Source organism: Ceratotherium simum, chromosome 17 (genome assembly GCF_057802395.1).
Source record: "Ceratotherium simum simum isolate JZ-2026a chromosome 17, ASM5780239v1, whole genome shotgun sequence".
NCBI classification, from domain to species: domain Eukaryota; kingdom Metazoa; phylum Chordata; class Mammalia; order Perissodactyla; family Rhinocerotidae; genus Ceratotherium; species Ceratotherium simum.
In genome coordinates, this window is record NC_141916.1 from 33879504 (window position 1) to 33894371 (window position 14868).

The following is a 14868-nucleotide window of genomic DNA, read 5'->3' on the forward strand; positions in this document are numbered from 1 at the left end:
TCCATAAATTCTTTTTTCCATAAATCAGTGTTTTCAACCACGTCAAATATGAAAGGTGTGCTTGTCAGCCCCCAGTGACATACCTGGCAGGTATGTCATAGAGGCAGGCTAAAACTATGAAACAACATCTACGACCAAATAGCAGTTATCAGACAACAACAGTAATTCAATAAAATCTTTGTTTGATTTAGCACAAAGAACTGCTACTAAGTGTAAATACAATGTAATAGCAAGTTTTTTTTTTTTTTCTCACTGCACTAATTCATTTCAGACAACCCCCACCCATTCTGCAAAAAAAAAAAACCAAAAAGAAAATTATCACTTACAGACTGGCTGGAAATGAATTATGTGATTTTCCTATTATTTGGGAGCCATGTTTTATTCTGGGAAAGATGGTCTCAGGTAGACTATAACTATACTGATTACAAATTAATTCTGTCTAGATTTTGGAATTTAGTGCAAGTTCAGCTGAAGAATGTAGTGCCTTGTATCTTTTTCTCTCTCCTGTACCCCCTGCAAATATATATATAGACACATATATTTTTATAACATTTATACAGATTGAAGAATAACAATGTATAACACACACACACAACATGTGTGTATGTGTGTGCCATTTTCAGATTAAGAAATTTTTTGGTAAGAGAAAAAGTTTTCAGTAAAATTTTACAACATTGAATGGCTCAACATAATCTTGGGAAGTACTGTTATACAAATCTGAAGGCAAAGGGGTGGATCCTCATCTTTGAGGTATCTTGTGCAGTGCCTACAAACACTAGACATTGAACAAATATTAGTTGTTGTTGAAGTTGATGTGATCTTCTTTGGAATAACAAGATGTAGGCAGGTCTCAGTGAGATTCTCAAGGAAGTGATCATGTAAACAGGCCAGATTTGCTTCTGAGTTTTATCTTTGTCTAGTTATATTAAGATAGATCAGATTATGTTGCAATAATAGAAAACTCCCAGATCTCAGACTTAACACACACAAAAAGGTTTATTTCTCATTCAGTTAAAACCATTTGTGAATATAGGAGATCCTCCAAGTCCTTCATGTGGCAACTCAGTGATGTAGGCTGTTTGGATCTTGTGTCTCCATAATCTCAAGACCTTTTTGACTATGACCCAGCTGGGGAAGAGAGCTTTGGGCTGGTGGGTCTGGCAGCACTTATTAAATGTTTTCACTTGGTCCTGATACACATCACCTCTGCTTATAACCCACTAGTACTAGTAGCGCTGTTCCACCTAAGTGCCATGGGTTAGGGGAATATAATCCATCCTATGACCCAGAAACAGGAGAACTGGATAGAGTTAAGACCAGAGGTCTCCACCATACAGTTTAAATGGTTTCCAAGGAAATACATAACAGAGCTATAAGCTTCTTTTAAGAGGAGGAGATCATAAAAAAAATAATAAATTGATGAAGAAACTACTTAATCATAAATAAAATGAGCAGATCTTAGATGCTGATTATGAAGAATTTCTCAGTTTGAAAACATTTTTAATCTAAGTAAACTTTAAAATCAATGTGAATTTATTTTAAAATGTTTAAAATGCCACATATCTAATATTCTAAAGCAATCTATTTTTTCTTTGTCAATTTATAGCTGAATAAACAATTCTAAATAATAGAAACTGTGATGATAGTAGGCCCAACGGAAGCTGATTAAAATGTATTGTTCTGAGGCAAATCTTCATTCTATCACTAAATATGATATTCAACCATTAGGACTTTGATTAAAGCAATTTTTCCTTCCTTTGACCATATACATTTTTTTTTCTTAGAGAATTCTTAGAAAAATATTATAATGTAATATAATTATAATTTAAATTCATACTAGGCCAAAGCTTGAAGTATTGTGCCAGTGTACTTTCTAGTCATCCCCAAATCTCTATAAAACGGCTCCCAGATTTGAGTTGATTCTCTGAGAGTTCTTTTCAGTAACTTTTCTCTGGGACTTTTTCAACACTGGATCCCAGATGGATTAAAAAATTCACCAATCCCAAACTTGACACATAAGCTGACACAAAGAATTTAGAACTAAATTGTTAACCTAATTTATGATATTTAGTTTCCCCCCCAGTCACAGAGGTGTGATTAAACTTACTGGTCCAGCCATTGGAGTTGGCTAGAGATCCTTAACAAGAGGAAAAAATTGTATGAATTTACGAAAAATGGAAGCCAAGCTTAATTTTAACCTTTGTATGAAAGAGTCTTTAATCACATCATTAATCTTCTTGTTTGGATGTCATTTAGGATAGTTTGAAATACCATCTGCTATGGGAGAGCTCAAATGCAGTACTTTCTGGATGTGCTGGACTAGGTAAAGTCTGAATTCCCCTCCAGACCTAGGATTTGATGTGTAGACAGAGCGTGCAATTTTGCAATCTACCGAGCCAGAGGAGGATTTAATATTACATTTAGAACTGTACTCAAATTGTCAAAAAATGTTCAATAAAATAACATTGCAAATCATACTCAGTTAAACCAGCTGGCAAAGGTAGCATGACAAAATTGAAAAATAAAGCATATGGAACGTAGGGTTATTTACATGTTTTCAGGGCTTACGCTCTGGGTGGCTCACTATTTACAAGACAGCAATTTCCACCCTTCCTCTCTGCTTTAGGTTTGATACAAAGCCAAGTCCTCCATCTGACTTTATATGACTGTGGTCTAGTTCAGATTAGTATTTGTCACCACTCTTCACAGCAGACAGGAATGCAGCCGACTGGGGGAGGAAGACGGGGAGGAGGAAGCCGAGATTCAGGGACTAAGTCTATTGAGGTAAACATACCTGAGACAATCAGAACAGTGGAACACGGAGGTTGCATGGTAGTCAGATGCTCATAGTTAAACAAATTTTAGTTAACAGACGAAGGAAAGAGCATTTTAGAATTCTCAAAATATTTGCTGCCACCAGCAAAAAAAGTCATTTTGTAAGGCATTATTATGCACCCTCTCTGAAGATGTTTTACAGAATTCTAAGCTTCTTACTTAGAAGCTAATGGGACATCTGGCTGAAAGATAGATCATAAATGCTTTTCAAATAAATTAAGATATGGCTTAATGGAAGACAAAAATCATCAATCAAAACAAATGAATCAATAAAACAAAAGTGTTTTTAAAAGCCAAAAAATAACATTCTATCAATACTAAAAATAAGGATAATGAAAAATTTTAAAGATGACGTAAACAGCATTTTTTTTCCTTTATGAAGACAGAACATAAACTCTTAACTATGGGCCAGGCATTGCTTGATGGCTTTACATGTATTGACCTTCTAAGAACCTTATGAAGTGACTTCTATTGTCTTTCTAAAACTGAGGCCCAGGGGAGGTTAAATATTAAGCTGGTAAATGTTGGACATGAGACTTGAACCGAAACAGCCTGGCTCCATCCTGCACAAACTGTCATAAATTATGAAAGGGAAGAACACAGATCTACTCCTAGTAAAGTTTTGCAATGGGAACAATACTCTATCATGTATTTCCAAATTACTCAACATGTGATGTAATTTCTGATGTTAATATCACTGGTGGGCTGTATCAATTTCAATTAATAGGTAAAATTTGAGGAAAGGAGCTGGTGGTTTTTGGCTCGGTGTTGCGCTCTATGACTAAGATTTAGAAAAGCATGAAATTACTTTATTCAGCCATTTCTGTTTTCTTCTCTGAAAATGTGAGGTTATAATGCTCATCACACAATCAAGTTATTGATTTGGACTGATGATTTCCCTCAAGAATTGATTAGAGCTTAGGAGAAGATTAGTTTCCAGGAAAAATCTTTATTGTTACATTATATTAGCTAATATTGTAGTAGTTGATTTCCTGACTTTATATTCCAGCCAGGCCTTCTTGTCATTTAGCTAATGTCACTCTAGGTTAAATTACAGTATTAAGTAGTATTGATTCGCTTGAGTTGTGAAATATAAAATCTTTTCCCACCAGGTAAACAACAGCAATTAAATGGAATTTGGCTTAGAAGGGATATGATTTTCCCACAACCAACTTTGCCCCATCAGCATAAGCCCTGACACTCCAATAAGCCATGGGCTTAGTGCAGGCTTTGATAACGCACTGCTCAGCATAATCTGGTTGCCAAGAGGCTGTGCCTGGAGCTTGTACCAAGAAAGAGCATTACCATCCTTTGAGATGTATTACAAAAGTGAATCCAAACAGAAAGAATGTATGGGTAGGTTAAATAAAATAGGTGAATGTAGTTGGCAAAAGGAAACATCTCCCCTTTTGAAAAGCATCGGCTTTGGCGTCAGGAATACCTCGGTTGAACTTCATACCTTAGAAGCAGTGATCATAGGTGAGTTATGGAACATCTCTAAGCCTTGGTTTTCTCTTCTTTAAAAGAATTGTTAAAAGTATTATCTAGTTGTAATATGTGTAGCACAATACATGACACGTAATACGAGCTCAATACATTTTTTTTAATGAAAAGCTACTTCTCAACAAATTCAATTATTGGGGAAGAGGTGTGAATAAAATATTTTTGAAGACATAATTTATTAGACATTATTTTTCATTAATCAAAAATCCATTTGGGAAGTCTGAATCCCTATTATTCAGTTCCTGAATAATGAATAATTTGAATTATTATGAATTAATTGAATAATGAGGTTATTCAATTTCTGCTTAGTTTTTAAAATTAAAGGCATATTGATTCTCCAGGTTACTCTCAAAAGCAAACCAAGACTGAATCCATAGTATTTCCTCAAATTTAGATGAGTTTTTGATTTTTAGGATAATTTGGGCCAAAGATCAGAGAAATTCTTTCTCCTTGAAGGCACTAAACTAGAAATGTGCTAGCTCCAAGAGTCACGCATTAGTCAGAAGGGTTTTTCAATAAGGTCTTTACTCATGATAAAATTAAATAATATATTAGCAGCACTGGCCTCTCAGCCTTCTGCTGGTGTGATACATTTCCTTAAAGTGTTTCACATGCATCTGTACTTGTGACGTGCCTACTCCCCACAGCAATCTTAAGAAGAGTGGAAGGAAACAAATTTGACTGTGTTAAAGACCAGGAGAAATAACCTGGTCACTGCTTCTTCCCTGGCAAGGGAACTTCCAGTTTCATACTCTCCCATATGGTAGCTACATGTGGCTATAGAAATTTAAATTTAAACTAATTAAAATTAAAAATTTAGTTTCCTAAGTCACACTAGCCACATTTCAAGTGTTCAATAGCCACACATAGCTAGTGGCTATGACATTAGACAATGCATATACAGAAAGTTTCCATCATTTCTGAAAGTTGTATAGGGAAACACTGAAAAATGACTGACAGTAAAGGTATCCAATTACAATATCTTTCTCATTGAGAATATGTACTAAGATACAGGTTTCGTATTTTCTCTTATTCTTCAAGGGAAAGAAGTATGCAAAAATACTTATGGCACAAAACGTAAGACTGAAAACTATCTCATGCCTTTATTCCCACTCCTTGTTTTGATTTACTTAAATTAGTCCATGGGAATGGAATTGCTCCAACCCTGTAGTCCCACGTTGTACTACTGGGCTTACCAAATTCATCTATGTCATAGATGAAAGAAGGATGGCCACCTGCAGTGATCTCAGCTTGTTGAAACAGTATTGCCCAAAGGGTATCTGATACATTCCACCTCTCAAGTATTTACATTAGTCAACTTAATATATAATAATTAGAACAGCTATTTAGAAAAGAACAGGGCGGAACTGTTATCTAAGCCGGGTAGTTCTAGGCAATGAGATGGCCCTTTTCTTTACTACTGCTCCTGTTTGGAATCTCTTGGATTTTGCTATTTCCTCTCCCTCACAACCCAACTCCCATCTTATTTATGCTTCCTACCTTACTTTTTGTCAGTGTTCACCATAATGGCAGGATTGGTGGTGTCACATGGCAAGGAAAAGAAAGAGAGAATAAACTTTTCATGAGGGCTGAGAAGCCCCGTCTCTCCTTCCTGGAAGGCTACTGAAGGCTGAGAGACTGTTGGTCCATTATGCCTCAAACCAGGGCTATTCCTTGTACCCTGTACCTAGGTCCTATTTCTCTACACTCTAACTCAGTCAGAAAATGCCCACAATAGCCTGCAGCTGCATATTCTTTTGTAGCATACACAATTCTGTATGAAAAGATTCACAATTAGCTCAAGGGTTAGGGGAAAATAAGGAGGTACATTTTTTACTCCACTTTTCCCACCATCAAGAATAAAATCCCTAACCAACCTTGAAAGGATTATCTAAGAGACTGTGGATATTTATAATGTTGAATTCTGTTCCACAGAAAATCTTCAAGGAGAGACACTGGTTTGAAAAGTAAGTACAGTCATGCATCGCTTAATGAAGGGAATACGTTCTGAGAAATGCATCATTAGGCGATTTCGTCGTGCAAACATCACAGGGTGTACTTACATGAACCTAGATGGTATAGCCTCCTACACACCTAGGTTATATGGTACTAATCTTATGGGACCACCGTTATATATGGGGTCCATCGTTGATCAAAATGTTGTTATGCAGCACGTGACTGTAATAGGAGAGAGAAGCAGGCAGGTTAGACTTTAAGCCATGTAGAAGAAAAGGGGGTAAAAAAAGGAACAAGCTGGCTCCCAAAAGGTTATATACACACCACTGAAGATATGCAGGTCTCTCAGCCATTCATTCACCAACTTTCTCCTTTTCTTCAACACATTCATATTTTTACCATCTGCACATGATCCTGTTAGTATCCCTGCCCCAATGACAGAAAGCTCTGCTGATGACTTGACTCTCTTCCTACTATATTACATATGTTCCTAGCACCCAAAGGGAAATTATGAATGCATTTTCCATAGAGACATTAGTTTGTTCAATAAATTTAGGTCTTAGGAGATCATTAGCCGTAATGTGGAGAACTGATTATTTGGGAGCAAGAATGGAAGCAAGGGCTCACTTAAAAAACTATTTCAAAAGTCTAGGCAAGAATGATAAAGGCTTTAGTTAGGGAGGTATTAGTGAGAATGAATGGAAAAAAGTAGATGGACTCAGGATAAATTTTGGAGTAAAATGGACAGGACTGATTTGAGGTAGGGAGTGAGGGGGAAAAAGAAGAGAGAAATGGAGAGGGATGATATTGACATTTACTGAGATGAGAAATATTAGAAAAGACAGAGAAAAGACCTCTGGTGGCAGAGGTGGAGTGGCAATGAAGAGCACTGTTGTTGATATGTTAAGTACCGCAACTGAGCGGAAATATCAAGTAGGAAGCTGAATATAGGACTCTGGACTTAAGAAAAGAGAACTGGCTGGAGATACAAATTTGGTGGTCTTTATGGAGAGTATATAAAGCCATGGAATCAGATGAGATCATATAGAAAGAGAGAATTAAAAATGAGGGCACCAGCCCTGTTACTTTTAAGGTTAAGGTCTATGTAATCCTCCATTATGGGTTATATAGAATTTTTAGGCTTCCCCGGTAGACTACTTAATATGTATAATAGAGAATATGCATCTCAAATTCTAAGGATTAAACACATTTCTGAACACAAGAATTCTTCAGGTGGGGAACTGCCAGACTGAAAAAGGGTTTCTATTAGTTAGAATCACTGTGACAATTTGAAAGAATTTCATTCATATACAAGTGAACATATCTTACTCTTCAATAACTGTAGCTGGTTATTTATCTGGATTTCTTGGTACCCTACAGACCAGAGTTTTCTAAAAAATCTGATTTGATATTTCTACCCAGTTTACCTCATTTTATATAACTGCTACTAACATGCCAGCTCTGATTTGATACAAAGTGTAAAAGTCTTGTCCCTGCTTTATAAGAAAAAAAAGAAGAAATTATAAGAAAAACATGTTGCTTATTTTTAGCTATCCAAAAGGCCATGAACATAAAAACATATTGGTTTGCCTGTAAAATGATAACATAAAATGAATTTTAAAGAATAGCTTACTGAGACAATAACTGAAATTTTACTAATTGAATCACTGTTTAAAATTTTTATAGTTTAAACTATACATTTTTGGCAGTTATGGAAAGCACACAAAAAGAAAGATAAAAAAATATGACAGGAAAAATGTTTCATAAAAGGTAGTGCTTTCCATGGTGTCCAGTAGTTACTAATATTTCAGAAAAGAATACCTACACAAAAGAACAAAAACTCAAAATTCATTACATGTATATCTTGCCACAAAGAATTTTCTGTAATCTGCTTCAGTATCTGAGCTGTGTTGAAGTCAGTGATTTGTACATTCTGTGGCTTCAGTTTCTTCTTTTTAAATCAGTTCCCAGACTTCTGAGAACTGAATATTTGCCAGGACTGAGTCAAGTTTTTCTACCTTTTAAATGAATTTGTTTCTTGATTTCTGCATATATCTCAAAAATACTAGACCAGTTTGTATCACAATTGGGAGTCAGAGGTGGACTGAAAAAGACTACCAGATATTCTCTGGCATCTGTTATCACCAGGACTTTCACATCACATTGCTCTGGACATTCCGTGATCTCACCCACTCTCAAACACCTCTCTTCTCCTCACCCACAACTTCTCCTGGGCCCTCTGAATCTCCTACTATCGATCACAAAACTCCATGCATACCATCTCTTCTCCAAATTGTCTTCCTCCCTCCTTGTTGTAACTGAAACCTGAGGGACCAGGACCAGTGAGTCTAACACTAACCCTATAGCCCACTCAGTGGGAGGCTGTTTCTTACTCTTATGGCCAGGCACCTCATGGCACCATAAGAAATTATTCCACATATAATTTTCCATATGTTCTTCCCTACTTACACTTTTAGAGGATCTTTTAAATTTGGGCAGCACATTTCTATCAATATAGTAGCATTCTAGGAGCTATGATTTAGTGATTTAGCCATTCTAGTATCATTTGGAAATGCAGAATTCATTTCAGAATGCTCGTAAGCTTTGTTGATTCATAGAAGGCTGGTTATTGTTTTATGAGCGTTCTTTAACTTTCTTATAGGACCTCATTTAGAAACATAGCAATTTTAGCTAATCCTTTAAATTAGTAGTCAGAATCTATTAGCTTGAGATTAGTGGATTTGTATTACAAGGGCAATGGCTGATTCAATTATTTATGAACTCATAATTATATACTAAGTTCACACCACAGGCAAGGCACTAGGAAACGCCATAAGGATATAATAAAACAGATGTGGGCTCTTCCTTCAGGAGGAGATACACATAAACAAAAAAGAACACAAATTATTAATTATAATTGACAATCAACACAAAATATTATTTAATTCTGTAAGTGCTCCATAGGAAAAGTCCAGTATGTAACACCCACGGTTGGAGGAGGCGGAATTTAAAGGGGATCAACTTGGTAGGAATGGATATTTCTGGGAAAAAGAAAACAGAAAACTAGATGAGAGCAAAGAAAATTTTACCAGCTCTTTTCCTTCTATTTATATATACCAATGATTGATAGCCAAGTAGCCCCTGTATTATGGCAGACTGGGTGTATGAAAATGGGTTTATTTTTCAATTAAACAAAGGGAATGGTTTTAGTTTTGCCAGGCTTTAAAAAATTCCGGCAGTCATGGCTGTGAATTTTCATATATAGTTTTTGTCCAGTGACTATGATGCTGATGGTGAGGCCTAGGAGTAAGTGGCTTGTGGATTCGGAACACGCTGGCTTTCTGCTTCTTGTTAGTAGAGTCTTGAGAGACACAGTAGAGTTGTTTACTGGTATGTCAACAGAAGACTAGGGGCTAAGGGCTTTGATCCAACTCTCCTTTTTCTCTTGGAGTTTTATATATGTTTTCCACATTTTTACATATGGATTTTTTTCTTACATCAGCATTTATTATGCAAAGACCATCTTTTTAATTCAGTGAATGAATAATTCTTTTTTTACTGTTCTTTAAAGCATAGATAGCATTTCCTGATTCCATTCAGTTTAACCGTCATAAATAAAAAAGTTATAATTATAGATGACAGTGCAGAATAACACCCATCATAGGGGCATTGCTCTGGTTTTGATTTCAAAGCAGTCACTGAGCAACGCTCCTTTGAATTGGAACATGAATCAGCATTTAGCAAAGCTGAGTTTAAACCTCTACTCCAGATTCTGAGTGACAGAGAACTTCTAAATAGGGCATGTTTGTTCATACTTTTAGGTATCTGTGATTTACTTGGCTTTGTTAGACAATAGGGGCTTTGGTTCAGTTATATTTTTAACATTTCTTAAAATAAATCAAAGAGTGTTCCCATTTGGGATGTGGATTACTATGGTGGAGGAAATGAAGAACTTACAAGTGCCGAGTATCCAGGGATTATGCGCTGGGCTCTGTGCTGGATTGCCTTGGTTAATATTTTTTTGGTTGCATGTAATAGAAACTGGCTCTGGCTAGCTTAAGGGAAAAAAGTAAGTGGTGCTGGCATATTGGAAGAATATTTGGGTATCTCATAGAATCCAAGACTCAGGAAAGGCAGGCATCAGGCAGACCTCAGAAGCAGAGTTCGTGTCTGTCCCCCTGGCGTGAAACAGCTGAAGTGTCTCACCATATGACTCTTCATAGGAGGCCCAGGTGGGGGTCAGGTCTTTACCTGTGGAACAGTCAATCAAGGTCAGAGGGGCAGAATAATATTGTTTAGCCAGTGGTTTGTGGACAACTACACCTGTATTTTGTGGGTAGTTCCCAGAGAAAGGGGAATTATTGTGAACTAGTGGCCACACCAGTGAGGTCCACTATATGGGGCATTTTATAAGCTTAATTTAATTTTCACAAAAAGGCTATAAAAATCACAATTTCCACCTCACAAGTGAGAAAACTGAGACTCAAGTTGGTTAGCCAACTTGTCCAACATGCCACAATTAGAATGTGGCAGAGCTAGAATTACAACTAGGTTTATAAGAGGGGCTAGTCTCCTTCTTAAAAGATTAAAATAATGCAGTAAGACTACATGGGATACAAACTTCTTGATATTTTCTCATGGAGAGAATATTCGGTATCTCCAGGGTACTAGAAAGTGTAAGACTGCATGTTGAAAGCTCTGGGGTTGAATCTCAACTCCACCTGCTCATCAAGGGCAAGTAAACACCTAATTTTCTCCACTAATATATGTGGATATATCATCTCCTTCACAAGGTTACTGTAACTTCACAGGGTTATTGAGATAACATGTGAAAATACTTTGCACAAAGCAGATACTAATTTTTAGGGAGGAAAAAACTTTTCTATTAATGAACCCTCAAGCATACTACTAAAAATGGAGTCACAGTTTGATAGTGGCTTTATCATTCAAAAAATCTAACTACTTTCTTACGTTTAGCCTTTCAAAATGGTGTCTTATTCACCTAAACATAAAGGTAGGAAACGCTACATAAAAACAGTTAAGGGAATCATACAATAGGCAAAGAAAGTTTTAGATACAAAACATTTGACTACTTCTCTTTGAGACTATGGGCTAACATTTCAGGAAAAAAACTCTTATCTTTGGTCACAGCACAATACTTGATCATCTAATTCTCTTAGTGAGTACTACCTGAGATGGTCTATGACCTTTTGATAACCAGAGCAGAAACAGAGTACAGTTCTTAAAATGGAAATCTGTAACTTGAACATCATTGAAACAGATTATTAGCTAATTCAGTTTGGAAGGATTAATGCATTCAAATAATCAATTCTACACCAAAATGATTATTCTCAGTCATCTTTAAGGATAGCTCTGCCCAAAAAAAGCACCATAGCAATCCAAGAGTTTATTATTGTGCATGGTGGATGTTCTACAAATACTCATAGACTGATCAGTATCAATTTGCTCCAAATCACTTCAGACAACATTTAGTCTACGTCAACAGTAAAGTTGGAACCCCAAATGGAAGAAGAAAAAATCATTCGGTGGTGGTAGTAAGTAAAAGATGTAGACTGTTATATTCTCTTGACATTTCCAGTATCTCTGGATCTTAGTTCAGTGACCTTCTATGCTTCATTTTCTTCCAAATCATATTTGAGTAACTTGTAAAATATCCCATCACATTAAATTTGGTGACAAAGAGTCAAGTGATTTTAAATATGACCATAACATTGTGTTATTGGCTTATTCCTGAATTAAAAGCTCTCCTCCCCTTTTTACTATGCTGCATTTCAAGTCAGTGGTCTGCTTGCTTTCATTTCTTATTTAAATTTGTAAGAGAAAACTAAGTGGTTATTAACATTTAAAGATTCTTGGTAAATATTATTGTAAATATTTAGGGGGCAGCATATATTAAAAACATCATAATCTATGGATATAGAAGTTTAAGAAAGAAAAAATTTTTAAAAAGAAGAATTAATTTAAAAAAAGGATTAAAAAAAGAACAATAATAACCAAATAAGTTTTTGGAGCTCTTTTTTTTTTAATTTTAATTTTTATTTATTTATTTATTTTTTTTGTGAAGAAGATCAGCCCTGAGCTAACATCCATGCCAACCATCCTCTTTTTGCTGAGGAAGACTGGCTCTGAGCTAATATCTATTGCCAATCCTCCTCCTTTTTTTCCCCCAAAGCCCCAGTAGATAGTTGTATGTCACAGTTGCACATCCTTCTAGTTGCTGTATGTGGGACGCGGCCTCAGCATGGCCAGAGAAGCGGTGCGTCGGTGTACGCCCGGGATCCGAACCCGGGCCACCAGTAGTGGAGCACGTGCACTTAACCGATAAGCCACGGCACTGGCCCTTTGGAGCTCTTTTTTAATTACACTGAGAGATCCCAGAAAAGTACAAAGCCCATGAAAGTAGAAGCATTTCAGAAAACAAGACAAAATGTTTGCATACATTTTAATGACAACATTTTAGTTTGATTTTAAAAAATTCCATGATTTCACATTGAAGCAAACTGCTCATGAATTAAGTACATTCTGAAGTACTGGGAAAGGATTTCATCTCTCTTATATCTGAATCTGAATTCCTATAAATGGCTAAGTTATATTCTCTTTCTAGAGATCAAGTCCATGGTATGATTCATAAGAAAAATGAGTTTATTGATTCATAGTGACTTTGAAGAACACAAATAGAAAATCAGCATATATCACACACATACCCCATTAAGTGGTATATCAGATCAAAGTTGAGTTAATATAATAATCTTTAGTGTTTTTAACTGTTGCCAATGAAAATACATAGATCTCACTACAGAAAAGAGGTGTGGTAACATCAGAATGATGCTCTATCATATCAGTGTTTTATATCCAAGTTACATACACGTTGAAATCCATGCTGTTTCTATTCTCAAAATCAAATAAATGTATGGTTATGTTCTAGAATCTTATCAAGAGTCATTGTGAAGCAATAAGTAAATATATTTACTACCTTTGCCAAATACAATATAACAGGCCACCAGAGGCTATAAACTTTAATTAACCTTGGATAATGTGGCAATTGACAATGGCTTTTGGGTCACATCATACTTTCTGTTGTTGCTACTACTTATGATAAAATAATAGTAAATGTATAGGAGAAAACAAAAGAGAATAAATTAGGTCTCTTGATGGTTCTTCTAAATATCATTTTGGTTTGTCCTTGAAGTAGAAATCAATTCTCCAAGGTTTGGAAAGAAAACAAAAGCATCTTTATAATTCACAGCATGTATTTTAGAGGTCTAATGATTTATCCATTGCCAGTGTGGGTTAGCTTGTCATGTTCTCTTTATTCAACGTCAACTGGTTCCGTAGCTATTAAAGCACTTAACTGTTTCTGAGCACAGGAGAGGAATAGTTCCAAACTGGACAGGCTTCTTTGGCGGATAACTTGATCAAGCTGTTGATTTTTTTTCAAAGAAAGAAAGAGAAAAAAATACAACTTAGTTGAGGGATAAAGAATATCATGCCACTAAAGCCTACTAGAGAAGCCTTTTCAGATGATGGATTTAGGAAATCAAATCGTGCTTTAAACTCAGAGACAACGTAGCCACTATTTCTGGCCTACTAGCTAAGATGAGATGATAATCATTACAATTTTATAATTGATGTTGGTATTCCGTTATTGGAGAAATACCATAAATTTGACCAGAGTCATTTTATAAAATATAAAATAGTATAAAAATGCCAGTTCTTAATGAATATACAGAACAAACAGCCATAAAGATCATATAAATATCACAGACGCAAAAAAACAAAAGAAATACACAGTACAGAAACACAGCATAATTATATCATGCATAGGGTTTAGTAGGACAAAGGATAAGTGAGGAGATAAACAATTTCCTGAAATTAGAGCAAGTTCTTGGGAAGGGTGTACTTCAAGAAATATTTGATATTGTTGAAACTTATCTGACTGGGTCTTCCTGCTGAGTTAGAGAGATTTTATTAGGATTGTTTTAAAGTATCAATAATCAATTAACCTGGTAAACAAAACAAGAAGTTTAGTAACAAAAGTCATGTAGAACTTTTGAACAAAAAGAACTTCCTGGAGGTAAGGATTATTGAATACATCAAGAAAAGTTTCTAACTCTTCTGCCCTAAAAAGTTTGCCCATGGTATAAAAATAACAAATAACAACACATTGCCTACAGGTTACAAAACAATGGAGGAACTCAAAAGAAAGCCACATAAATTCTATTTCACAACATATATCTGTCATATTTATGTAAAAGTTGACATATTCTTCCCACAAGCTCCCCTACCACAAAAGGAAAAAAAGACAAATGTGAACAAGAATTCTCTATTAAATTACACTTCTATAATCCACTGATGACTCAAAATGACTGAAAACCTGGAAGATTAAAATTTTGAAGTATCCTAAGAATTAATAAAAAAAGAATGCATTATATTTAGCAAAATGCTCATGTAAAAAGATTGAACACTATTAAGACTCCTTTCAATGCTAATAATTTGGGATTAAAGAAATAGGATCTGCTAATCCTTTGTCTTTTTTTTCCTTCCTCTCTCAGA

At 35.5% G+C, this 14868-nt stretch overlaps 1 protein-coding gene across 5 annotated transcripts in view; it reads right to left on the reverse strand.

The window, feature by feature from the left end:
• Window positions 1-12743: 12743 nt before the first annotated feature.
• The window catches only part of CCDC91 (coiled-coil domain containing 91), a 361285-nt gene continuing 359160 nt past the window's right edge, over window positions 12744-14868 (reverse strand). For all 5 annotated transcript variants that reach the window (XM_087442627.1, XM_087442629.1, XM_087442625.1 and 2 more), the window contains one exon: window positions 12744-13735. In XM_087442627.1, coding sequence (XP_087298753.1) covers window positions 13625-13735 — 111 coding nt within the window. In that variant the 3' untranslated portion in view covers window positions 12744-13624. The remainder of the gene's footprint in view (window positions 13736-14868) is intronic.